This window comes from Nannospalax galili, unplaced genomic scaffold (assembly GCF_000622305.1).
Source record: "Nannospalax galili isolate Female #2095 unplaced genomic scaffold, S.galili_v1.0 scaffold19, whole genome shotgun sequence".
Taxonomy (NCBI): domain Eukaryota; kingdom Metazoa; phylum Chordata; class Mammalia; order Rodentia; family Spalacidae; genus Nannospalax; species Nannospalax galili.
The window spans coordinates 1,119,918-1,146,708 of record NW_008342110.1 but is presented as its reverse complement, the minus strand read 5'-3'; the positions used below and the strand labels follow the sequence as shown (position 1 = coordinate 1,146,708).

Sequence of the window (26,791 nt, the reverse complement as noted above, 5' to 3'; positions counted from 1 at the left end):
TATCCCCTTAAAAACTTAAGAGTCTGTAATCCCAGTGCTGGGAGTGTTCAGTGAGCCCATCTCAGAAAAGGTCATGAGCAATTGAGGAAGACACCTGAAGTCAACCTCTGGCCTACACGTGCATGTATACACACCAGTAGGATAATAAATGGTGTAACACAGTGATAGAATGTATACTTAACCTGGGTTCAGTCTCTAGTACCACTTCCACAAAAAAGAAGTGACTGTGCATACTTTGATGTACTTTTCCAAGTATTAAATTTTTTATTTATTTTTGTGTGTATGAGTTTTTTGCCTGCATGTATGAAGTGCACTCATGCAGTGACTATCCAGAAGAGGATAGGGATATCAGGCCCTCTGGAACTGGAGTTATGGACTGTTGTTAGCTGCTATGTGGGCACTGGGAACCGAACCTGGGTTCTCTCCAGCCCAACTTTCCAAGTATTTAAAAACATTGTTAAGCCAGGCATGGTTGGGCATGCCTTTAGTCATAAACACTCAGGATGTAGAGGCAGGTGGATCTCTGTGACTTTGAGGCCAGCTGAGGCTGCATAGTGAGATCCTGTCTGAAAAGGCTTGTTAAGAGTGATATGTTTAACTATATAATCATGGAGAAGACTATGGGAAAGCTTCCCAAACAGTAACGTATTACTCTTGTAATTGAGTGTTGCAGACACCAAGTATTCCTGTGAAGTCAGACCATGCTTTTAATCATTAGTACTCATTGAACAAATCAAAAGTCTCCACAAACTTAGTCCTAGATATTAATTGAGCTAGAAATAAATGAGCTTTGTTCTTTGCATTTAATTTTCTCCTAATATTGTCATTATGAATTCTCTTATCACTTATTTCTACCCTTTTTCTTTTTCAGATGATCAGTAGAATTGAATATGTGCATACAAAGAATTTTATACACAGAGACATTAAACCAGATAACTTCCTAATGGGTATTGGGCGTCACTGTAATAAGGTTAGTCAAATGCTCTTTGCATGAAAGAACGAAGAGTAAAATATTGACATGAATTGCTTTGATAAACTTTCAATCTTTAAAAAGCTGTAGTAAATGGAATTTGCTGTAATTGCTTTAAAAGATCATGCTAGAAGGATAATCGGCTAACTCTATTAACTTAGTAACTTGAAGTACATTCTCTCCAACTTACCCAACCGAAGTTTATTTATGCAAAAATATAAAATTCCAAGGGCTTTTTAATGAGCTGTAATCATCTGTATTTAACTTGGACAGTTGTTGTATCTATTTTTCATTCACTTGAATAGTGAAAACCTTTATATATATTTCTTTCTGGATGCTACAAATCAGATTTTAACCTTTGGCTCCAAAGTATGGGTTTTTGTAATATATGTTGCTTGTGCCAGTGTGGGACCCATGCTGACTAAGCATGGTTGATAATTGAGAATTCTTCAGTCCTTGGATTTGTGTATTTTTAAAAGGATAACTTTTGGGCCTGCTTCAAAAGTAGTTGACAGTTTATTACTTGTGTTCCAAGTTGGGTGAGTTCTCCACCCCACCCCATCCCCTGCTTTTAAAGGAAAATAAAGACAACAGACAAGTGAAATGAACATTCATACAACAAAATTAGTGCTTATTGGGGGTCTCTGAAGATGGTTGGACTTAAGGGGTGATTAGGCTTTAGTGACGCATGATTGCAGTTAGAACTAATTGTATTGACATTTTTTTCTGCAATGATTAGTTTTATTGAGTGAATTGCTTTCTTTATTCATTCAATGTTGAGCTCGGGCAGACAGGCAGCATTGGCAATGCACTAAGCATATTATGATCTAATGATCTGATAGAAATTCTCAACTTCAATACAACTTGGGTGGCTTTTTTGTTCTTGGGGATCTTTTTTGTTTGTTTGTTTTGTTTTTGGAAGGAAACTTCCCAATTGTTAAACTGTTAGGGAATGTTTGGTGTTTTTAGGTCCAGCTGTAAATGTTTACCTTTGTTTGCCTGTATGAATGCCAACTTGGAGCCGTTACATTAGAATTGGTGTTACTTGTTAATGTGTGAGATTAATGTTGTTCTGACCAAGTTTTAGGAAATTATATTTTTCATTGAACTTTATTGAAAAGTTTTCCAATCATATAATTTATCTTGCTGTACCCAAATTGCAAAGAAATGTAGCTTCTCTCTTTGACGCATCCAGGTTCTTAGTTTTTGTAAAACCTGGGAATTGGATTGAAAAAAGAATTACTAATCTTAACTTTTTTTATGTAGCTTTGGCGGTTTGACTATTCTTTTGGCCATTTCCTAGCCCTCTCCTTCCCATTTTCTTACCCTAAAACATGCATTATCCCAGTTCTGCATATTGCTGGTACAGTTCATGGTTTGTACCTTCAATTAAAACAATGGCCTAGATAGTAACACTTCACTTTGGGGATTTTTCCCTCCTTAATGAATAGCTTGTTGATCACATGGCTGTGTTGGGAAATCCATGTTCCCATTGATGAATTCCTTTTTAGAACCTGTGTCCGCTGTACAGATAGTAAAAAGAATTTTGTGGAGCTGCTAACCTGTAACAGTTTTCAGAGAGATCATAGGACAGAAGGGAAGTGTTTATTTATCTAGAATTCAAATATAAATGTTGCTCTTGTTTATGTAGTTGGTTTTGATGTTTTTTGTATTGCAGATTGAAAAGTGCCAGTTGTGTAAGACTGGATCCTTTGGTCAGCTTATACCAGTAGTTTTCTAGTCTCCAAGGGGAAAGGCTTAAGGGGGAGGACTTTTGAGGTTGATTTTTGAAGTTAAAAAAAATTTCTTACTTGGATATTGTTCTGAATTTGATATTCAGGAGTAGCTACTCCAATCTTAGTGAGGTTTCTCATCTCTTCAGTGATCAGCCCTGCATGCCTTTGAAAATAAATTTTAAGGTGACTAAATGCCTTCTACCTCTTCCTTACTGAAGATTTTTTTTATCTGCACACTCTTTTTGGGGGAAGGGCAGATTGTGATGTCAAAGATTGCAGATCCAAATTCCCCATTTTTTAATTTTAAAATAAAAGAGCCAAATGTCACCATTGCTATCCCTGTTTAAGGCAGTGACACAATAATAGTGGCATTAAAAGCCCAAGTATTCTAGAATTGAAATGTTCTTGAGCATATGGTTCTTATTTGGAAAACTGAGAAGCTCCAGTGCTTGGTGGAAGAAGGATGGCATTTGGCTACCCTGTTCTTTCTCTAATGCCTCGGTGTTGCCTGTCTGCGCCGGCCATTGTTGCAATGTAAGCAATACTGTTTGATGCACTGCCACCCTCTATTGTCTGTTTAGTGTTTAGAATCTCCAGTGGGGAAGAGGAAAAGAAGCATGACTGTTAGTACTTCTCAGGACCCATCTTTCTCAGGATTAAACCAGGTCTGAAACTGTCTCCTATTCCAACCTCAATCCCAAATTCATGTGCTTTTCTTTTTTATTGCTTTATTTTAATTACTTTTAATTCTGGAGAATATAAATCTTGCTCAAGCACCTCTTACGTTGGCATTATTCAGACATACTTGGCAAACATAAGATTACTAAGATGTTTTGTGGCTTTTGCTTAAAACTTGTAAAGCTTAGAGAAAATGAAAATAGGATATTGTCTTTGTTTTAGATCTCTAACATGATCTGAGGAAATACTATGCTGGCTTAGTATTGGAGTCTTTACCTAATAGTAGTTTTTTAAAATGTATATGGAGTTGCAGAACTTAATACACATAAATTCAATCTTATCAATACTGTAAAGTGAATATATTCTGCCTTACCTTTCTCTTCTTCCCTAAGAACTTCAGGTAAGTATAGGTCAGATTTAGTGTTTCTAAATTGATTGATCACAGTTTATAAATTCTTAGCTTCCCCCAAATGGTTGCTTGAAGAGCATTATATGCTCTGGAACTAGATTATATTCTTAACAGACTACGGTCAGTGGCCATTAGTAACATGAAAGATGAATGTATAATCTGATTATTTAGATTCAAGCAGGCTAAACACCCCAGTAATTTATTCCTAAGTAAAATATAACCATCTATTCGACATTTTTTGAGACAAGGTCCCTCTGTATGTAGCTCAGGCTGCCTTCAAACTCAAAGTAATACTCCTGCCTCAACTGCCTGAGTACTGTTAAAGGAAAATATAGGTATATAAATTTTTATGCTTCTGGACCAGATGATTATTTTAGTTTTTTGATGTTACTGCCCTGAATAATCAGAAATGAAGAATGTAACGCCTTGGTCATCCATCTATATCATCTGAATAACAATTTAAATCTCTATTGCACTGGCCCAACCTTAGTCCAAGGACCACCTCCTACAATTCAAAAAGCTTCAGACGGTCAGCTTCTTTTATCTAGGAAAAATACCAACTATTGAGCTGGGTGTGGCAGTGCATGCTGGTAATCCCAGCTGAGGGAGGAGGATCACAGCAAGGTCAAGTGAACCACAGTTGCCTAGAGTGTTCCAGGCAAGCCAGAGAGCTACATGGTGAGACCCTTTCTTTAAAAAAGAAGGAAAAGAGCTACTGTTATGATTAAGTCTTGGTTGGGGCACAAGAGCACATGGGTAAATAGGTACATTATAAGATAAGACAGAGTTTTAATGTTTTGGGGCCTTATTATCCATTCAGTATGTTTTAGTGTTTTGTTAATGCACAGGTTAGGTGACCATTGCATTTTTTTGGAAAGACAGGAAAATGTTCTCTCTGTTTAAAGATTGCTGGAGCAACTAAAACTAAAATTAGTTATATTGTTTCTAAAGAAAATAACCCCAGTCAACTATTAACTCATTTCTATATGCTTTTATGAATAGATAGGTAGTGTGTAGTTTTAACAATAGGTACAAATCCATACAATTAACTAGTTCACAGAAAATGACTTGTCCTAGCAAAGAAATTTGCCTGTCTTTGCAGACATACCCCTGTCTTTCTTACCCTTGATACTGACTTTCCTTGATTGGTTCTATCTTATTTTAACATTAAACATTGAAGTGTTTAAGGAGATAGTTTTTGTTTTTTAATACTGTGTCCTCATTTATGTGGAGGAAAGCAGTTCAATGAGTAGTACTAAGTTTCTTGAATCAGTCTTTTGTCGTTTAGAAAGGTTCTGGTTATATGAAGATTTAGATGTGAATAATAGCCATCAGTCATAATCTTGTTTAGAGCTGTCCCTTTTCCTCCTCTAAAATATAAAATGAAGCTATCCCGGAAAATAACCTCTGGGAAAAACTCCATTAACTAATTATTCACTTTTTATTCAAAAGTCTCATTTACTAATGATTTTTTTAATGCCATGAAACTTAATATCCTTTGTTGTTATTTTTTTTCTGTTTTCACATGAATCTGCAGAACTTAATCATTTTCTTTAGCAGAAGGGCGTACTCATTTAATATGTGTATGCTGAGCCAGTGGTTCTTGTATTAAGAGAAATATGCAGTATAAGCTTTATTGCAATACTTGCCCATATTCCTAAATATGGAATTTAAGGGAGTTTAAGCTTACAGAGCTTATTTACAGAGCTTTCATTGTTTGGTGTATTTTACTAGTGATTTAGTTTTCGTTCTTTTATAACAGGCCAAATGAAAATTGTATATAGCACCTAGCTGAAGTAGGTACGGGGTACCTTAAGACAGGTGCTTGGTCAGGTCTTTTTAAGCTGAGCTGATGACTTTGTTTGCTTTTGACACATAGCCTAAGAGATTAACAGTTTTCCTAGCATAGCTGTAATTAGAAAGGAAACAATAGTTTTATCAATAGTATGTCTAGACATGTCTAGTTTGATAATAAGGTAGACATAATTTTATTATAGCATAAGTAGTTTTTTATAAAAGCCAAACCTTAAATTTTATGTGGATTAATATTTTGTGTTTTCCAAATGACAGTTACAAAACAATAGAATGTAGTGCTTGTTTCTTTACAAAAGTCTTAATTTGTATTATTGAAAAAATTATTTTGTTGGAGATAATTGGGCTTTCAGGCTTAATATTATTTAAATAATGAGCATTTTGTTGACATACTGAAGAATGGCCTTTGTGGGAGGGAAGAGTCCAAGATAGCTTGTGTGGAGATTTTGGAACATGCCTACTAAACCATAGAAGTGGGATATCAAATTTCATTATGGTAAATGGCACACTTGGCAACTCTGCTAGGAGGCACATAGATACTATGTGAAGACAGGCAACTGTGTTGTTTAACGAACTAGGCAGATGAAGTTGCACAGATAAAGATAAATTACTACATATAATACTGAGTTTTTTTTTAAACTTATTGATTAAAATAGTTATAGCTTACTGGGATATATTATCTGTTCTACTTAAATTTCGTTTTGATATGTTTGAATTCAGTTTGATTGAATAAAGTTGGAAACCTAATGTCTCTTTTATTTCTCTTTTAAAGTTATTCCTTATTGATTTTGGTTTGGCCAAAAAGTACAGAGACAACAGGACAAGGCAACACATACCATACAGAGAAGATAAGAACCTCACTGGCACCGCCCGATATGCCAGCATCAATGCACATCTCGGTATTGAACAAAGGTAAGCCTGAAAATTTAATAGATGCTTATCAAATCCATTATTTAGCTTCTTGCTATGTCTTAAGGATATCTCTTAGCTAAATTTCTGAAGAATGCTTATTATTTTACCTTTTGCTTTTAAAGCCAATGTAGAGAAGCCAGTTAATTGAGCACGGTCTTTCTCATTTTCTTCCTCGAAGGTTGTTTCTTTGGGGGAAAAAACTATTACATGATAGAAAGTTAAATGGTGCAGTGGAGTACACTTAGAATCCTAGCACCTTGGGGGCCCAAGCAGGAGAATTGTTAAGAATTTAAGGCCACATTAGGAGTGGTGGTGCATGCCTTTAATATCCCTCCCAGCACTTGGGAGGTGGAGGCAGAGGCAGGCTGATCTTTGTGAGTTCAAGGCCATCCTGGTCTAGGTAGAGAGTTCCAGGGAGACCCTGCCTCAAAAACACCAAAAAAAAAAAAAGAATTTAGGGCCACTCAGGGCTGCATAGAGTTAGCCAGGGCTACATTGTGAGACCCTATCTAAAAAAGAAACAAATGGAGCTGGAGAGATGGATGGCTCAGTGGTTAAGAGCACTGGCTGTCTTGCAGAGGACCCAGGTTTGAATCCGACACAGATGCACTTATACACATGCAGGCAATACACTCATACAATAAAATAAAAATAATTTTTAGAAAAAGTTTGAGGAAACAAAAACAAAATGAAAATTAGAAACGTAATTGCTAATTTGATGTTTCTTTTTGCAGTTGAAAGTATTACTACTTTTTAAATACTAGTCTTGAGCATTTTATATTTTAGTGATAGAAGTTGAATTTTGGAAATTTGGGGGCAATTGTTTTGTTTTAAGCAAGGAAAATATTGTAAGAGACTTGGGCATGGTAGCTCATGCCTGTCATCCTAGCATTCTGATAGACTGAGACAAGATCACATCCAAGTTTAAAATCAGCATGGGCTGTACAGAGTGATACCTTGTCTCAGAACAAACATAAGGCAGAAGTAGATTGGTGGGACATAGTCTCTGTTTTTCCTATTTTTGCACTTGAGTTCATAAGACACCAAATAGGGGTTCTTTTCTTCATTTGGAAGCATTCTTTTCTGTACACAGTACTTGATTTCTGGTTTTTATAACATGTTTTATGAAATAACATTCTCTTTTCTAGTCGCCGAGATGACATGGAATCATTAGGATATGTTTTGATGTATTTTAATAGAACCAGTCTGCCATGGCAAGGGCTAAAGGTAAATCAGACTCAAATTTCTGGGGTTTTATTTTTGTTTTTCTTATTGAAAAAATAAAAATAAGACAGGTGGGGCTGGAGAGATAGCAGTTAAGCGAACATACTGCTCATTAGCTCTTAATGCCTATGTTTGGTGGCTCACAGCTTCTCATAACTCCAGCTTCAGGTGATTCTGGACTCTGGACATCTACACTCATGTGCACATGACCCATACACATACCCATAATTAATATTTTTAAAGTAAAAAAAAAAAACTTAAGATATGATCCCAACACTTAGGAAACTAGTGTGAGCCCAGCAGCAGAGGCAACATAGCAAGATCACCTTTTCCCTGAATCTTGGAAGGAAAGAGGGGAAGAGAGAGAGAAAAGAAAAGAAATGTTGTGGAGGATATCTTTTTAAGTATTTTCCAAATCTGAGATTGAACTGAAGTTAATTTATTTTTGCCTTCAACTCTGGAAATAAAACCTAACCTTTTCAGTAAGAACTTGGTTACTAGAGGCCTACCCTTCTACCTAAAGAATAGATTCTTTTGTGCTGGTACCCATGGTAAGCACTGATTATCTACAGGGAAGTTGACACAGGCTAAGAGATTTTAATGTTCGAATGTGTTTTGAGGTGTATGTCAATGAGTCTGGCATAGAACTTAATAGGTATTTTGATCCTTTATTGGTTTTTTAAAGGAAAACAGTACTTATTCTTGTGTGAGTAGCCTTATCCAACATAGACTTGGTTTCACCCACTCTTTCAGATCTTGACTCTCCAATGGCATGTTTTTGTCTAGCCAGTTAAAGTTCTGAGTAGTACCAAATTTGTATATGTACTTCTCTTTTTCTACAGGCTGCAACAAAGAAACAAAAATATGAAAAGATTAGTGAAAAGAAGATGTCTACTCCTGTTGAAGTTTTGTGTAAGGTAATAACAGACCTAGGTTTAGTTCCTCGCACTCACATTGGGTGGTTCATAACTGCCTATAACTGGATCCATAAAATCCAACACCTTCTGGCCTCTGTGGACACCAGCACACATATGGCAGACTCTCAGACAAACATACATACACAGAAATAAAAAGTCTTAAACAAAATTTATATAAGGACTGGCATAATGGCTTAGCAGGTAAACCTGAGTTTGATACCTGGACCCACATGGTAGAAGAACCAGCTCTTAAAAGTTGTCATCTGATCTCCATTGAAGTATAGAGCACACACATGCCGACAGATACACCAAATATAGGAAGCCTTTAAAAATTTTCCGCCATTCTGAGGGAGGCAGAGACAAGTAGATCTCTTGAGTTTGTTTGTGTCCCCCCCCCCCCCCCATAGGGCACTCCAGGCCAGTCAGGGCTACATGAGACCCTGTTCTGACCTCTGCAGACATTGCATGACACAGGTGCACTCACCTCCATGTAGGCAATACACCCATACACATAAAATAAAAATAATTAAAAAAATTTTTTTTTTAATTATTTAAAAAGGGGAGCTGGAGAGATGGCTCAGTGGTTAAGAACACTGGTTGTTCTTGCAGAAGACCAGGCTTCGAATTCTAGCACCCACATGGCAACTGACAACTGTTGGTAACTCCAGTTCCAGGGGATCCACAGCCTCTTCTCTTGTCCACTGGCATTGCATGACACGGGTGCACTTACCTACACGCAGGCAATACACAAAATAAAAAATTTTTTTTTTTAATGGGCTAGAGAGATAGCTCAGTGGTTAAGAGCACTGGGTGCTTTTGCAGAGGACCTAGGTTGGGACCTAGCTCTCACGTGGCAGCTAACAACTATCTATAAATCCAGGGGAATCTGATGCCCTCTTCAGGGCTTTGCAGGCATTACACACATGGGTCCACTTAGATTTGTGTAGGCAAAATGCTCATACAACATAAAAATACTTTTTTTTTTTTTTTTTTTTTTTTTTTTTTTTTTTTTTTTTTTCGCGGGCTTCCCCTGGCTTTCTGAATTCACTATTTACCTCGAACTCGAAAAGATCTGCCTGCCTCTGCCTCCCAAGTGCTGGGATTAAAGGCGTGTGCCACCACGCCCAGTGTTTTTTGTCTTTAAAGACAGGGTCTCCCTGCACAGAGATCCTCCTGCCTCTACCTCTCAAGTGCTGGATTAAAGGTATACACCACCATGCCCAACTGGTATATACTAACATGTTTTAAAGAAAAAGTAATCAACTTCAGAGGGTAGGAGAGATTATACTAATCATTCTCCCAATATGATTAAGAATCACACTGTCTTCCCTTTTTTGTTATCAGATTATTAGACATTGATAATAGAATAAGTTCTGAATGGTTTAGGAACTCAGTGCCACAGGAGAAGGATATGCATTCTACAATAAAATGTCTAATGTGAAATCTTAGGCCGATGAAATTGTGCTTCAATTCATTTGGAAAACTGGGGTATACTTTTAGTTGTCACAGTTTTTTTCAAAGCACTCCATATGTTCATTTCTTCTTGCTTGTATTTTAAGGTATTATTTTCCTTATTAAATGTTTCTGTTTTAACTGTTGAACTTACAGGGGTTTCCTGCAGAATTTGCCATGTACTTAAATTATTGTCGTGGACTGCGCTTTGAAGAAGCTCCGGATTACATGTATCTGAGGCAGCTATTCCGCATCCTTTTCAGGTCCGTTCTTAAGGGTTTGTTTTGGGTTTTTTGTTATTGGTGGGCTTTGTTTTGTTTTTGATTGTTGGGGGTACTGAGTCTCTCTAACCCCAGCTGTCCTGGAACTTGATATGTAGACCAGGTTGGCCTCAGTCTCAGAAATCTGCTTGCCTTTGCCTCCTGAGTGCTAGGTTAAAGGTGTGCATCACCATGCCTGGCTCACTGTTAGGGTATTTTTAAGGCTAAACTCTAGCAAAAGAACTAAATTAGCCGGGGGCGGGGGGGGGGGGTTGGCGCATGCCTTTAATCCTAGCACTCAGGAGGCAGAGGCAGGCAGATCTTTGTGAGTTTGAGGCCAGCCTGGTCTACATAGTGAGTTCCAGGACAGCTGGGGCTACAATGAGACCCTGTCTCAAAAAAAGACCAAAAAAAAAAAAAGAACTAAATTAAATCTGTTTCCTTACCCTTTTGTGGATAATTAATGAACTAGAGGATGTCAAATCACTGTAAGTACCTTGTAAGAAGTAGTTCTTTGGTACTAATTTGGTATTTGTCCACTAGTAGGGTAAATACACTTGCAATGGCTTGGGTTTGGAATAGACATTTAGAATCATTTGAGTGGCTGCAGTGCCACTCAATGGAACTCTAGTTTTGATACAGAACCATATTCTGTACCAAATGAAACAGCTTTGAAATATAAATCTGCCAAGTATGGTGGTATATGCCTGTAATCCCAGCCTTGGGAGATGGACACCAGAAAGTCAGGGGTTCAAAGTCATCCTCTTCTATGTAGCTAGTTCCAGGCTAGATTGTAGAGTACCTGTAGCTCAGATCTTAGAAGAGACTAACAAATATCCTTTAACTCCAGAAAAGGCACCAATACCATCTCCCTCACAAGCTGCTAGTTTATACAAACTTTCCTAGAAAGTTCTTATGGTTTTTGGTCTTTTTGAGACTTCCTCAGCTGGCCTCCCATCTTAGAGAAATCTGCCTGCCTCTGCCTCCCTAGTGCTGGGATTAAAGCCGTGTGCCTTTTATCTAATTTGGCAGACCAGAATGGGAACATATTTTTGCCTTACTCATGGCATGTGAGAAGTATTGGTCTTTTTGAGACAGGGTCTCCCTGTAGCCCCAGCTGTCCTGGAACTCACTATGTGGACTAGGCTGGCCTTGAACTCACAGAGATTCTCCTGCCTCTGCCTCCCGAGTGTATTCTGCCTCTGCCTCCCGAGTGTATTTTATTGAACTTTTTTTTGAGACATATCACTGTGTAGCTCTGGATGGCCTCAAACTCTCAGAGATCTGCCTGCCTCTGCCTCCCAAGTGTTGCAGTTAGAGGTATGTACCACCATGCCCAGCCTTTACTGAACATTTTTAAAAAGTTCCTTATAGGGAATCTTTTTTTTTTTAATATTTTATTTGTTATTTTTATTTATGTGTATGAGTGTATTGCCTGCATGTAAGTAAGTGTACCCGTGTCATGCAATGCCAAGGAGGCAGAAGAGGGCTTCAGATTCCCCTGGAACTAGAGTTAAGGATGGTTTGTAGCTGCCGTGTGGGTCCTCTAGAAGAGCAGTCAGTGCTCTTAACCTCTGAACCATCTCTCCAGCCCCAACCTTATAGGGAATCTTAGAAGATACCCACACTTAGGAAGAAATAACTTAGATGCTAAGGAAATGCCCTTGCCATCTTGAAAAGGCTATTTGTTCAACTGAACATGAATATTAAAGAATTGACATGCCTTTTTATTTTCCAGAACCTTGAACCACCAATACGACTACACGTTTGATTGGACAATGTTAAAGCAGAAAGCAGCACAGCAGGCAGCCTCTTCCAGTGGGCAGGGTCAGCAGGCCCAAACCCCCACAGGCAAGCAAACTGACAAAACCAAGAGTAACATGAAAGGTTAGTAGCCAAGAACCAAGTGACGTTACAGGGAAAAATAAATAAATACAAATTGGATAATTCATTCATTTCTAACAGTGTTAGATCAAGGAGGTGGTTTTAAAACATAAAAATTTGGCTCTGTGGTTTTTTTTGTTTTTTTTTTTTTTTTAAAAAAAAGACGTCCTTGGAAAATTTGACTACTAACTTTAAACCCAAATGTCCTTGTTCATATATATGTATATGTATTTGTATATACATATATGTGTGTATATCATTTCTCTTGGGATTTTGGGTCATTTTAACAACTGCATCTTTTTTACTCATTCATTAACCCTTTTCCAAAATAAACATTTGGTGTTGGGAGTATGGTATTATCAATCAATCCAAAATCCTAGACCTAACACTTGTTGATTCTCAATAATGAATCTGGTTAGCCATGATATTTTGACTTTTCTTTCAGACTAACAGTGTTAAGAAATTTTATATTTTTTTTTTGTTTGCATGTCAGTGCTTTAGCATTTAAAGTGGAAAAAAATGTGAATATGATCTAATTTCAAGAGGTGAGTCCTGGCATTGTCTCCAGCATTTCTCTCTTCAGTGCAGAGCATCTGAGTTAACTGCAGAGCTCAGCTTATCACATCACAGAGTCTCTGCTGATGTGCTTTGAGCAATCTTCATTTCAAAAAATAATTCTTTAAGGGGAAGGTGCTTTGTTATTTCAAATGCTGTGAACACCAGGCTCTAGGAGTGCCATGTGGAAGTGAAGTCTGCAGTTAGACCTTGCAGATGGAAGATAATGGGGCAAACGCCATTAAGTATTAGTCTCATTCTGTCTTTCTCTTACAGTTTTAGCGGTTCTAAGGAGTAGAGCTGTTAGGGCACAACTGCACTCATTGCTAGTACCTTAAGAGTTCAACTCCTAGTTCCATGTCACTGTTAGGTTTTTTTCCTCCCCTTTCTGGGGCTTACCTCCTGATACCTGCCTATTTGTGCAAGTGATGGGTGGGTAAGACTTGACTGTTTAATTGTTTCTAATTTTTTAACTTAAAATTAGATTCAAGGACCAGGTATGGTGGCACAAACAAAGGCAGGGGTTGGTATAGGTAGGGAGACCTGTCTCCAAAAAAATTTAGTATCTGAGAACTACAGCAGTTCAGCTGTTACAGTTGAGATGCTTCCTCTCAAGTATTTCTGTATTTGGAGGGATTCAGAGGTAAAGATTTAATTTGATGTGAAGGGGGTTTTGGATGGTAACATTTAAGTTCATGTAGCATATACTAGTGCTTTCAGAATGCCCTGCTTCTGCACCTGAGTTGGGGCTGTAATGACTCTTTTTAGAGTCTTTGAAATACTGTATAAGTAAATAATCATACTGCTGAACCCCTTGTATTGAAGTAAGTAGCTAATATTCATGAAAAGTGGTTATATTGTTGAGGTAGAAGCAAATAAAGCCTCTTAACTAAGATCTTGACAACTATAGTATGTTCTTACAGAAATGAAGCCAATTTTTGCCTAAAGCTGGCTGAAATAGGATCACCATGAGTCGTAGTTTCTAGAACTAAAATTCTATTGTACTCTAACCTGCCTGCAGGCATACAGCAACTTTCAGAAAGAATCTCTTAATTTTGAGCTAGTTTCATTGTTCTAGTTTACTGTGTTTCTTAATAAACAAGCAGAATTTTTGTCCTGCCTCATCCAGGTTTTAAAAAAGAGAAGTTAGCCGGGTATGGTGGCACATGCCTTTAATCCTAGCACTTGGGAGGCAGAGGCAGGAGGATCTCTGTGAGTTCAAGGCCAGCCTAGTCTACATAGTGAGTTCCAGGTCACCTGGGGCTACAGGGACACCTTGTATCAAAAGGACCAAAAAAAAAAAAAGAGAGAGAGAAGTTGGCTCCACTGAGTATGTTTCCTTGAAATCTTAAAGCATGTAATGGCATCATTAGACAGTCACAGAAAGTCACGGGGCTTATAAAATCCTGAAAAGAAAATGGCAGCATTTTTAATAAATAATTATATTATTATTGACTACTTTCAAAGATGCATTTGTAAGGCCAGGCTCAGTCATGAGTGCTTATAGTCTAGGCTACTAGAAGGCTGTGACAAGCAGATCACTTGAGCCTAGGAGTTCAAGACCAGCCTAGGCAATATAAAGAGACCCCATCTCAAGGGGAGGAAGGAACAAAGGAATTACCAAATGATATATTTAGACCTCAAAATATGTTACTCTAGGGTTGTGGGGAATAGCTCATTCACTAGAGTGATTGCCTGTAAGAATCAGAACCTGAGTTAGAGCCCTAGTTTAAAAAGCCAATTTGTTGCAATGATATGCTGAGGGGGGAGATAGGCAGAACCCTGGAGCTCACTGGCCAGACTAGCCTAATCAGTGAGCTGTGGTCCCCAGTGAGAGACATCCCAGTGGATGACAGAGTTATTTTAACTTTTAGACACCTATACATTTTGTGTGTAGAAATTAATGCCCAGAGCAGAAGAAAGCTCTCCCTTTGTATGTAAAGCTAAGAAAACATAGCTAGCCTGAGGGTGACATGAAGCAAGCATGGGGAGCCTGTTCTCAGAACTTTTGCCTCTAACACAGTATCTAGGTTATTCATGATTCCTCTTTAACTTTTTTTAAAACTGCTTATTTATTTAATGAGTGTTTGTTTACATGTAAGTGCACCAAGTATGTGCAGTGCCCACAGAGGCTAGGCGAGTGCATTAGATCACCTAGAACTGGAGTTGTTGGCTGCCAGTTAGCTGCTGGGAACCAAACCTAGGTCCTCTGTAAGAGCAGCCACAGCTCTTAACTGCAGAGCCATCCCTCCAGCTCCATGATTCTAAACTCTTAAGTAACAGGATGTATAAAGCTATAGACTCTCATCCTCTGCTGCCATAGGTTTTGATTTCATGGAGTCATCCAGTAATGGTAAGAGTATTAAATTTTCTCCAGTCAAAAACTGAGGAAGGTCCGGCGTGGTGGTGCACGCCTGTAGTCCCAGCACTTGGGAGGCAGAGGCAGGCGGATCTCTGTGAGTTCAAGGCCAGCCTGGTCTACATAGTGAGTTCTAGGACAGCTGGGGCTACAGGGAGACCCTGCTTAAAAAAGACAAAAAAAAAAAAAACTGAGGAAGATACATTTTCTTATGTATACATTATAACTTTTTTTCATTTAGTTAGTGCTCTCAGAAGCTTGGTGTCAACAGGTTGATTTTAGTTTCATGAGTAAATCCTCCCCAAGTAGGTCTCTTGTAGGACTATCTGTTTCTGGAAACGGTCCTCCAATGAAATTCATAGCCAATATACAGTTAGCTTTTTAAATCTATGTTTCTTTCATAGACATTACAGCCTGTTCTAGCAGTTCACTAAGAGTATTCAGAGACTTCAGAATCTAGCTTCTTTTAGACTTTTCAATTGCTGCAGTCCAAAGCCCATCAGAAGACCAAGAAATTAGCGATGGATGGATGGATGGATGGATGGATGGATGGATGGATGGATGGATGGATGGATGGGGATATATATATATATACCCTATTATGTTTTTCTAATGCTGAAGTGCCTCGGGATTCTGATTTTTTTGTTTTTATTCAGGTACAAGAGGAAGAAAAAACAGTTGTCACTTTTTAGTCCTTCCCAATCCATTTCACTCCCTTTCATTCAACTATATGTGACTATCAGAAAGGTAGTTTTCATTAATATAAAAAGCAGAGGAAAGGGAACTATTTTTTAGAACATTTAAATTTAGTTAATTCTGCCAAGACAGTAGAAACACAAGTTTGAGGGCAACCTGGACTACCTAGTGCAATCCAATCTTAAAAAAGCACACACAGAGAAATGAAGTTTAAGATCATTTCTTTAGTTGTGGACAAGGCTAAAAGGGAATTTCAGCAGCCAGGCATTTCAAAGGCGGATCCTCACATGATTCCACTATCCTCTACTTAGCCATGGGTATTAAGCAGTTTACTATAATTTAAATGCTTGTGGTAGTTGTTAAAAGATTAGGAGTATCTTCCCTTACATTAACCTCCCCTATCCATGGTCTTCTTGGTTACCTTCCAGTATTTACTGAGGTTTACCTGCTATTATGTCTAGCTTAACTTTTTCTGACTTCAAACAATTGATGCCAGGAACACAACTCATAAGTCAGCAACCTAACCCAAAACATAGGAGAACCTTGAAATATCTGGAAAGACTGAACTACTCTGAATATACTCAGTCCAGAGAAGTACCAGGGAACTGAATCTTCTTGCTGAAATCTTGAATTTTTGTCAGCTTCTTTTCATTGTGGACAGTAAAGCTGGAGAGAAAAGAATTACATAATTCAACAGGAAATGAAGATGAGAGCATAAGAGTTGATCTGTGGTCAACTAGAGCCCGTTGTCTCCAAGGCCTGCTGGACCTATTAACCTTCAACTTCTCAGATTGTATGGCTAATAGAAGCATCAGAAGTCCTAGAAGATTACCAGTGTTGCTGGGCCTCAGTGCTGTATAATGCTGACCACCTACCAGTTGGGGAAGGATTCATTTGCAACAGGTATATTGAGCTCAACCACCCTAGAAATCAGTTAGAAAATCATTTCTGAGTAGAGAAAAGACAAAACAATTCAGATCATTAATCTGTTGGTGCAGTTCAGGGATGATGCGTACCTGTTGTGTGTAAATTAACATTTTGTTCTGATAAAAATGTTTCGTCTTCACAATTTTAGTTTCTTTAGAGAAGAATTATTAAAGGGTTGTTTGGTTGGTTAGTTAATGTTGGTGGTATATAGCAATTTCTTTATATACTGGCAGTCTAATTCAAAATTTGCCTAGCTTAATTTTGTATACCCAGAAGACCATACAAGAATTTTGTAGGAAAAGTTAGTTAATAGATATTGTATGGTAAATAATGCATTCCTTATGTGAAAGAATACTAATTTTCAAGTATCAATTACAAATCTGTAAGCCTTATTACTACATAAATACCCTGTGACCTCAGGTATGATAGCCCATACCTATAATCCCAGAAGTTGGTAGCAGAGACAGTGGGGAATCACCACTAGTTACATAGTGAGACACTCCGAAAAAACAAGTAGCTAGGGGCTGGAGAGATTAAGTGGTTAATAGCACTGGCTACTCTTGAAAAGGACCTGAATTCAGTTCCCAGCACCCACATGGCAGCTAACAACCATCAGTAACTACAGTTCCAGGAGATCAAACACCCTCTTCTGGTCTCCAAAGGCATTGCACTTACATATATGCAGGCAATACACTCATACATAAACTTTTTAAATAATAAATAAAATATTTAAAAAATAAATATCTATATCTAACTAGACCCATTTGAACTGGGGACATATTTAGATATGCCTAGAGTTCATTTTGAGAGGGTAGAATATTATATAAAAATAAGCACTTTTTTTCATTTGAAAACTTGAAACTTAAGTTGGTAGTAATATTTTTTTTTTCCTCCCCGTAGGAGCGAAGGATTTCACTCATTTTAACTGATGTTATAGTGAAGATGTGTTCTTGAACTTTTGGAAATCCAGAGATCCACCCAATCTGCAAGATTTGAAGAAAAAGGAAAGGGAAAAACCAGAGTTTAAAAAGCACCTTGCAGGAAAGAGTACTTACTAGTTTAAGATTGAACGTTGGAAACCTGCTGAATGTTCTTATGGAGGCTTTGCCTACTTCAGTACCATCAAAGGAGAGTTCACTGGAGAAATGACCCCTGGATGGAACATCATGCCACTCGCCAATCTATCTGAAGAGTGCAAGCTGTTGACCGCTCTGTTCTACTAGGAGTATTGTTAGGCTAACCTTTAACCAGTCCCTAAACAGTTGTAATCCCATGTTGACCCAGCAGTTCTAAACAGATAGACCTCTGATCTTGAATGCCCCTGTTATTAAAGAAACAGAGTTTTCTTGTTTTGGCTTATAGTTTGTTAGTGACGGATTTCCACTTACTGGTGGTGGTGGGTAGGGGTATTCACTGTAACAATTACTAAATTGTAATTACACGCTATTATAAAGGAAAAAGCCCTAGTTTTAGTAGCTGGGGAAACATGTTTGTTTTTACTATATTTAAGAACAATTTAGATATTTGAAGCTGAATCCTTGTGAGATGAGGGTCATTAAGAAACAGACTAGCCCAGTGTGGAAGGGTACACCTTTAATCCCAGCACTCAGGAGGCAGAGGCAGAGAGATCGCTTGAGATTGAGGCTAGCCTGTTCAACATAGTTCCAGGCCAGCTATGGCTATAAGGAGACCATGTCTCAACAAGACAAAGGAAAGAAAAGAACCTATAGCTATATGAATAACTTATCTTATAAAATTGGAATTAGATCACTGTATACTCAAATTTATAAATGTAATTGAGGTTTGAAAGTATGCATTGGTGGGGCTGGGGAGATGTCTCAGTAGGTAAAGCACTTAACCCACAAGTATGAGGCCCAGCATTCAGATCCCCAACAGCCACATAAGTGGGAAAGTGGCAGGCCACCATTTGTTACAGTTCTGTGGGGGTAGAAACAGGATTCCCAAAACTGGCTAGCCAAATTTGTGCGACACCACATCAGTGTTTAAGGCCGAAGAGCCATTGAGGAAGACACTGGCTGTTAACCTCTGGCCTGTGCATCTACACACAAGCACACAGTTTACCTTGCAAATCCTACTTGATATGCATTACATAGGAAATGCACTCATTAATTAATAAAGTGCTTTCTCAGTTTCATAATCTTTATTTATAGCATTTGCTTTCTGTGAACTTAGTACTCCAGCAACAGTATTATATACCTGTTCTTAGGCACTGTGGGAAGACAGAGTAAAAATCATCTTTGTCCTCAAAGCTTACTTAGTACAATAGATTTGTCAATAATTCAAGACAATTGGTTTTGCTCCCAAATAAAAAGCTAGTTAACAGGTAAAAAACTATTTACCAAAAGGAGACATAAATGTTTGGGTTTTCTCATTTTGCTTTTTTCTTAAAGGTATATTTACAATAAAAAGCAAGTAATAGGAATGTTATATATATCCAGTGAAACCCAAAGGAAATATTCTACCAATCGTTTGAGAAATAAGAGAAAGGAAGCCATTTATTGCTGATAAAAAACATGATTTTTGCTAAAGAAGTTAAAGAATGGTCAGAGCTATTAGAACATCTATAGGGGGTTGGAAGGGATGTATAGAGTGACTAGATAAGAGAAAATGTTCATGGGATTTTTTTTCAGGTTAAGAGATAGGCACATTTACTCTTCTAGCTGTAGATAAAGCCTAAAATTAGCAGTTTATTGGTATGCAAACCTCCCCTTATGAAGAAACCATTGGGTGTGTTCTGTATATGGGGAGAAAGAAAAACTATAGGTAGGCAGAACAGAGACTAGGTAGAGACAAAGCACCATTCTGTTTTTCAAATTGGTGATGAAATTTGATTTTTTTTTTAATAGTAGAAGTAAAGAAGCATAAAGATCTGTCTGAGGTTTCCATGTAGAAATCGTACAGTTCTCAGGTCTGTGTACAATGAAATACCTCAGTCGTGCTTTGAATGCATTCATTAAAGTTTAATAAGTTCATGCATAACCTGAATCAGAAGAACATGCTCTCAGGTCTGTGTACAATGAAATACCTCAGTCGTGCTTTGAATGCATTCATTAAAGTTTAATAAGTTCATGCATAACCTGAATCAGAAGAACATGCTCTCAGGTCTGTGTACAATGAAATACCTCAGTCGTGCTTTGAATGCATTCATTAAAGTTTAATAAGTTCATGCATAACCTGAATCAGAAGAACATGCTCTCAGGTCTGTGTACAATGAAATACCTCAGTCGTGCTTTGAATGCATTCATTAAAGTTTAATAAGTTCATGCATAACCTGAATCAGAAGAACATGCTCTCAGGTCTGTGTACAATGAAATACCTCAGTCGTGCTTTGAATGCATTCATTAAAGTTTAATAAGTTCATGCATAACCTGAATCAGAAGAACATGCTCTCAGGTCTGTGTACAATGAAATACCTCAGTCGTGCTTTGAATGCATTCATTAAAGTTTAATAAGTTCATGCATAACCTGAATCAGAAGAACATGCTCTCAGGTCTGTGTACAATGAAATACCTCAGTCGTGCTTTGAATGCATTCATTAAAGTTTAATAAGTTCATGCATAACCTGAATCAGAAGAACATGCTCTCAGGTCTGTGTACAATGAAATACCTCAGTCGTGCTTTGAATGCATTCATTAAAGTTTAATAAGTTCATGCATAACCTGAATCAGAAGAACATGCTCTCAGGTCTGTGTACAATGAAATACCTCAGTCGTGCTTTGAATGCATTCATTAAAGTTTAATAAGTTCATGCATAACCTGAATCAGAAGAACATGCACAGGAATTCATACTCCCGTTGTTGGAGTTGTTGCAGTAATGTGATGTGTTGTTGATTCACGTGACAGGTAAAGAACTGAACATGTTCATTTGAATTGCTAGCAGCTCTATAGCTTGAGAAGTGCATGCTGGGACTGTAACTGACCGTAGACTGCTCCTTCCTGGAGTCATCTACATCAGAAGAAAATTGCTTTACTTATAGATCCATGTTTCTCTGTTTGGAAAAGTTCAGCTTAGTAATTTTCAGGTAGATTAAAAATAACATGGGACTTTAAAACATGATTATTATGTCTCAGTTCTATCTTATTCTCAGTGTAATTCTAGAATTTTTTAAGCTTGGAATTGTAACATTCTTTTTTGTTTTAATTTTTTACTAGGTTTCTAAGCATGAATAAGGAGCAGAAGAAGCAGAGCAGATGGTCGGAGCAGCATTTGTTTCTCCCCAAATCTAGAAGTTTTAGTTCATATGTGCACTAGCCAGTGGTTGTGGACAACCATTTACTTGGTGTAAAGAACTTAATTTCAGTAAAAACTGGCTCTGGACAGCATTGGTGATGCTGTATCCTGGGTTGTAGCCACTGTAATTGTGAATATTAACTGAGATAGTGAAACATGGTGTCAGGTTTTCTATTGCATTTTTTTCAAGTGGAAAAGTTAACTAAATGGTTGACACACAAATTGGTGGAGAAATTGTGCATATGCCAATTTTTTGTTAAAACGTTTTATTTTGAACTATACTGCTTTGAGATCTCATTTCAGAAGAACGGCATGAACAGTCTTCAGCCACAGTTGTGATGATTGTAAATGTTCACAATTGTGTGTTCTTAGGGTTTTTCATCCCTGGGGTTTGCAAGTTGTTCACTTAAAACAATTCTTTAAATGGCTGACTTCTTGTTTGCAAGCCAGCTGATAATGGTAGCAACCAAAGATTCCAGTGTTTGAGCATATGAAAGACTGCCTGCTTACTTGTGCTAGAAATAACAGCATCTAAAGTGAAGACTTAAGAAAAACATAGTGACTACTAGATAATCCTTAGGACTCTGCATTAACTCTAATGTTCTTGGTATTAAAAAAAAAATTGTCACAGAAATTTAGTTAACATCTTAAAACTGAACATGTATGTATGTTGCTTAGATAAATGTAATCACTGTAAACATCTATATGATCTGGGACTTTGTTTTTATTTTGAAATGGGAGCTTTTGTTTACAGGTTCATTAAAAAGTGTTTCTGTAAGGAAATGAGATTTTTTTTTTAAAAAAAAAAACAAAAACAAAATGCCTTGCTGACTCACTATGGAATCTCCCCAATTTTTTGATAGACTACTTTAAGCCATTTATTACATGGTATTCCTTTACAAGTCCAAATTAAGATTTAATGTATTGTTTTTTCCTTTTTTTTTTTTTTATAAAAATTATTTTTCATCTGAGGGGAAAGGCCTTCTTTTCCTTGTTTTCTTTTTGATGACTTGCAGACACAGTGACCCAGTGCTGCAGCTGCCAGGACTTTGGCATTGACTCCTACTGCCAGTAACTAGAAGCTGGACTGATTTTGAGTAAGAGTGAAAGCGTTAAAGGGTTTAACTATACTACAAAATATTTTTCTTGAAAATACTTGTGAAGTGGCTGTAAGAGCATCATACTGTGTGAAGTTAGTGATCGTTGACCCTCTAGCCCCCGCTTCTGTAGGTTACTGTGTGCGTGTGCTTCTTCCCAGTCTACTTGTATGCCCTTTTCCTTCTCTCTGATACAAGAGAAAGGGAAACTTATTGACAGTAATTCTTTAAATAGTGTAATTTATTCATTTACAGCATGTAAGGATAAATTAAAAGAACCTTTGTCTGCAAATGCTGCCAGGAGCCTATTGTGTCAATGTAGGTATTTTGTAAAATAATCTCAATTGTAAATTGACACGTGTTTGGTAAGATTGTGTCAGGTCTGATTTTGTTTTGTTTTTCCCTTTTTATTTTTATTTTTTTTATTTGAAGAGCAATAATTAATTCATGACTGCCACATTCTGTCATGAGGGGATCTGTTAGGACCATAGGACTGAAGAAATCTCAGCAAGGTGGATTGATGGGGTGGGCAGCTTCTTGTTTCTTTTCTAACCATGCTTGTCAGCTAAGGTATTTGTTTCTTGACTAATAAACCCTTTGATACTTTTAGCCAGAAATCAGTCTCATAAAGCTATTTTTGAGTATAGTTTGTGTAAGATGAAACTGTTTAGCTTTGGTAATGATCTTCCCAAGCTGAACCTCCCTCTCTAGCAAGATATTTTTCAGTGCTTTTATTTACTATGCACTTAGACTATGCACTTTTTCTGAAATATTTTTGTAACACTTTTTTGTATTTTTGCCATTTGAAAAGGTTGTGGTATAGTTGGTCTGTAATTAAGTTGCAGGTTTAAAACTGCTGTTAGCTTTGTAAATCACAATATAGGTGTTTTTGTCCTGGTGTATGTTATTCCATCTGCAGCTGGAATCCCATTGATCTCCTAGCTACCATTCATTTTCTTCACAGTTCACAAAGAAGAATGTGAAACTCAGTGAATGCTGTTACTAATCCTGTCTGGAAATGAATCTCATTTCACCAAAATTAATTGTTTTTCCACTATAATGATCCAAGTTGAAGACACATCACTTTGAAATTGGAAGCCCTCACCACTTAAGGCTCCACAGTGGCTTACTGAGCTGAACTCTAGGTTACTCTTCATCTTGTTCACCCATTGGGGGTGCAGTTTTTTAAATGTTGGGAGATGGCCATTCTAACTACTGTTGAATGTCTCTGTTTGGGGAAGGTATAACAAGAAAATAAAAAAGAATATATACGAAGGGAGAGACTGGTTATCCTCCCATATGGTTGTGCTTATGCTCTTACGGCCTCAAGTGGTTATGTGGAGATTTGCTTTTACTGTGATTTCCCATCAACTTTACTAAGAGGTTTTTCTCCTTCAAGTCCCTGTAAAACTAAATATTTCAAGCTGAGCATACTGTGAAACAAGATTAATTCTACTGCAGTAAAATATCAAACAGGGATGTTGGAGTCTAAGCCAGTGAACTAGTTTTCCCTGAAAACTGTTGAGATAAGAATAGTCCCTCAACTGGAATGAGCCATGGGAATTCCAAAAAGGACTAGCCTAGGCATTTTTAGCTCGGCTGAAAATTCACCAATGAATGCATACTGAGCCCCCTCCCTCCCTTCGGTCTTTTTGAGACGGTCTCCCTGTAGCCTCATTTGAACTCACAGAGATCTACCTTCCTCTGCCTCCCAAGTGTTGGGATTAAAGGTGTGTGCCACCATGCTCAGCTACTCTGGCATTTTTGACTCCTGGGCCAAGCTGGTTTGTAGTGTTGTATTGAGTTCTTTGCTGGGCCAGGGTGTGATCTGTGTGACATACAGCAAAGATGTGTAAGTGAGGCCTTGTGCCTGGTGGCAGTCCACCACTAAGCTACATTCACAACCCATTTATTATACCTCTGAAACAGCCACAGATGGCAGTAAATCAAGTGTGACTTGATCTAAGCAAAATGTTGTTTGGTCATCAAATGGTATATTGGAATATGGCTTGTCTTTGAAGAACTTGGTATACCAGTTTTCAGGACACAGAAGTGAAGTAATGAATATTCTGAGCCGTGAAGTCCAGGCCCCACTTTACATCTGATGGTGCCAAGGCAATTTTTTTTTAAAGCAAGTTCTTTTATTCCAATCTTAATTACTAATATATTAACTCATAGCACACAGTATGTGTTACAGAATGAATATAACTTAAAGCCACTGCAGCAGGGTTCAAGAAGCTTTGTTAGGTTTTTTGGTCTTTTTGAGACAGGGTCACCCTGTAGCCCTAGCTGACCTGGAACTCTTATGTGTGCCAGGCTAACCTTGAACTCAAGAGGTCCACCTGCCTCTGCCTCCCAAGTGATGGGGTTAAAGGTGTGCACCACAATGCCCAGCTTGACAGTGCTAAGGTAATTCTTAATGACTGATGAGCTCTCCAAGCTGGTCTTTATCTGGGCTGGGGAATCCTCCCCTGCTGTACTGTGTGAAACACTGCACTAAACTTTGTGTGTGTGGAGTCCAGGGAATTAATGTTAGGTGTCTTAATTCTAGGCTTCATAGGCACAGGCACCTGCACCCAGCTTTTCACATGGATGTTGGGGAAATAATGCAAGTTTTGAGCTAACATGGGCACCATTTGGTGAATGAGGTAATTGAAGCAGAAGGATGAGGGTCATTAGTGAAGGGAATCAGGCTCAGGGAGGTGTATACAGTAGTGTGTGTGTGTGTGTGTGTGTGCCCGCGCGCTTGTATTGCCTACATGCAGTAGGTAAGTGCACTCATTCTGTACAATGCCTGCAGAGGTCAGAAGAGGCTTTCGGATCCCCTGGGATGGTTAACTACCATGTGGGTGCTGGGATTCAAACCTAGGTCTTTTGCAGGAACAGTGTTCTTAACCACTGAGCCATCTCCAGCCCCCATATACAGTATGTTTTTATGTATACTGTGAAATGGCTGCTTCACAAACTGCTGTCCAGGTTTTTCCAAATAGTCTCATGTAGCCCAGGCTGGCCTCATTCATTGTGTAGTGGAAGCTGGCCTTAAACTCACTTTGTGTGTGCCTCCACAGTTTTGGGATTATAAGCATGTCACCACACTCAGGCTAGTGTCTTGTCTTAGACAAGATTTGTTGAAAGGAATCTACCTTTCTCTACCTATTGCCAAATCATAAAGAGACCTAGGGTCCTGGAAAAGTGAATGCCAGTTGGATTTTAGGGATTAGTGATCCAGCTGTTTGGCTTATTAAGAGAATCCACATTTAGAACTATATGCTAGAACTCATTTTCTTAAGTCTCTTATTTTGGAGGTGAAATTGGTAAGGATGTACAACCCCCATCCAGACAACAATCCAGGTTAAGTATGCTTCTCAAATACTTAACGTATTGTTAACTAGTGGAACCATTCAGCCAAGGCAGTGTCATTACATTTTGTACCACCAGCAATACTTCACTTGGATGTTGACAGTGGAAAAAAGTAAGATGTCAGCCTGGTTTGTGCTTGACAGCTTTATTAGGATTTTAACTTTTTAGTTGTTAGCCTTAGCCTAAATTTAATGGCTGCACTATCCCTCCTGCCCGACAATTAGGATTTTTAAAAATACGTGTATTAGCTGGGTGTGGTCGCACACACCCTTAATCCCAGCACTTGGGATGCAGAGGCAGGTGGATCTCTTGAGTTCGAGGCCAACCTGGTCTACATAGCAAGTTCCAGGCCATCTGGGGCTACAGGGAGACCTTGTCTCGGTGTCTGTGGAGGGCAGGAGAGGGTGTTGGATACCCTGGAACTAGAGTTAGAGTTAACTGCCATGTGGGTGCTGTTAACCAAACCCATGTCCTAATACCATTGATTGACTGTATTGGGCAGTTTAAAGGTACGTTGTCTTGTGATAAAAAATGTAATGCCTTAATTACCTGAGTAATTGTTACATGAAACAGTTGTTACTTTTGCTTGTGGTTGTAAATAATAACAGGTGTACATTGGTTGTTCTGACACATACCAGGGTATTTACTAGAAAGGACTTAGCTTAAAAAGGGCTTGTCTGATAGAGCAGAAGACTATCAGGCATTAAAATGTAGGCTTGGGGGGGGGCATCTTTTTGAGACAGGTCTCTCTGTAGCCCCAGCTGACCTGGAATTCACTAGACCAGGCTGGCCTTGAACTTGAAGAGATCACCTGCCTCTGCCTCCTGAGTGCGGGGATTAAAGGCATGCATCACCGTGCCCAACCAAAAATGTAGGCTCTTAAAAGTTTTAGCGTATTATGTAAGTAGGATTTCACTATGACATCTTCATCCATGTATGTAATGTCTTTCTGATGGTGTTCGCCCAGTTACCCTCTAGTCACACTGATACAAACTAGTCCCCTTTGTACTTCAATATTTGGTTTTTTTTTGCTGTTCTTGACCTAATGGGGTTAATTAGGGTTACAGAAGCCTGGGCAACTTCCTACTGACTACACCACTAAGTCTCCCAGCAGCCTAAAGAAGCCTTGGGAGCCCCTCAGTGGTTGACTGCCTGTTAAATCATCCTTAAGGAGTGGTGGGGTCTCAGAAACCCCTCCTCCCAAATACAGTCTTTGTCAGTATTTACCATAGTAAGTCCACACTGTTAACTGACTCAGAGAAGGAAAATAGTTTGAATAACTTGGAGTCAA

General features: G+C 38.2%; 1 protein-coding gene across 7 annotated transcripts in view; it reads left to right on the top strand.

Moving 5' to 3' along the window:
* Csnk1a1 (casein kinase 1 alpha 1) overlaps positions 1-23,419 on the top strand; it is a 46,611-nt gene extending 23,192 nt beyond the window's left edge. The window contains exons 4-12 of one of the 7 annotated variants that reach the window (XR_001872551.2): positions 872-970; positions 3,288-3,371; positions 6,378-6,517; positions 7,666-7,744; positions 8,584-8,658; positions 10,267-10,373; positions 12,109-12,257; positions 16,506-16,767; positions 17,692-18,152. Coding sequence is in view for 6 of the 7 variants with exons in the window: in XM_017799318.2 (XP_017654807.1) it covers positions 872-970; positions 3,288-3,371; positions 6,378-6,517; positions 7,666-7,744; positions 8,584-8,658; positions 10,267-10,373; positions 12,109-12,257; positions 17,692-17,720 (762 nt within the window). In the remaining variant the exon portion in view is untranslated. Of the gene's footprint in view, positions 1-871; positions 971-3,287; positions 3,372-6,377; positions 6,518-7,665; positions 7,745-8,583; positions 8,659-10,266; positions 10,374-12,108; positions 12,258-16,505; positions 16,768-17,691; positions 18,153-20,964 lie in introns of those variants that run through there. The other 6 variants (XM_008837905.3, XM_008837904.3, XM_017799318.2 and 3 more) reach the window with 6 other exon arrangements.
* Positions 23,420-26,791: the final 3,372 nt, after the last annotated feature.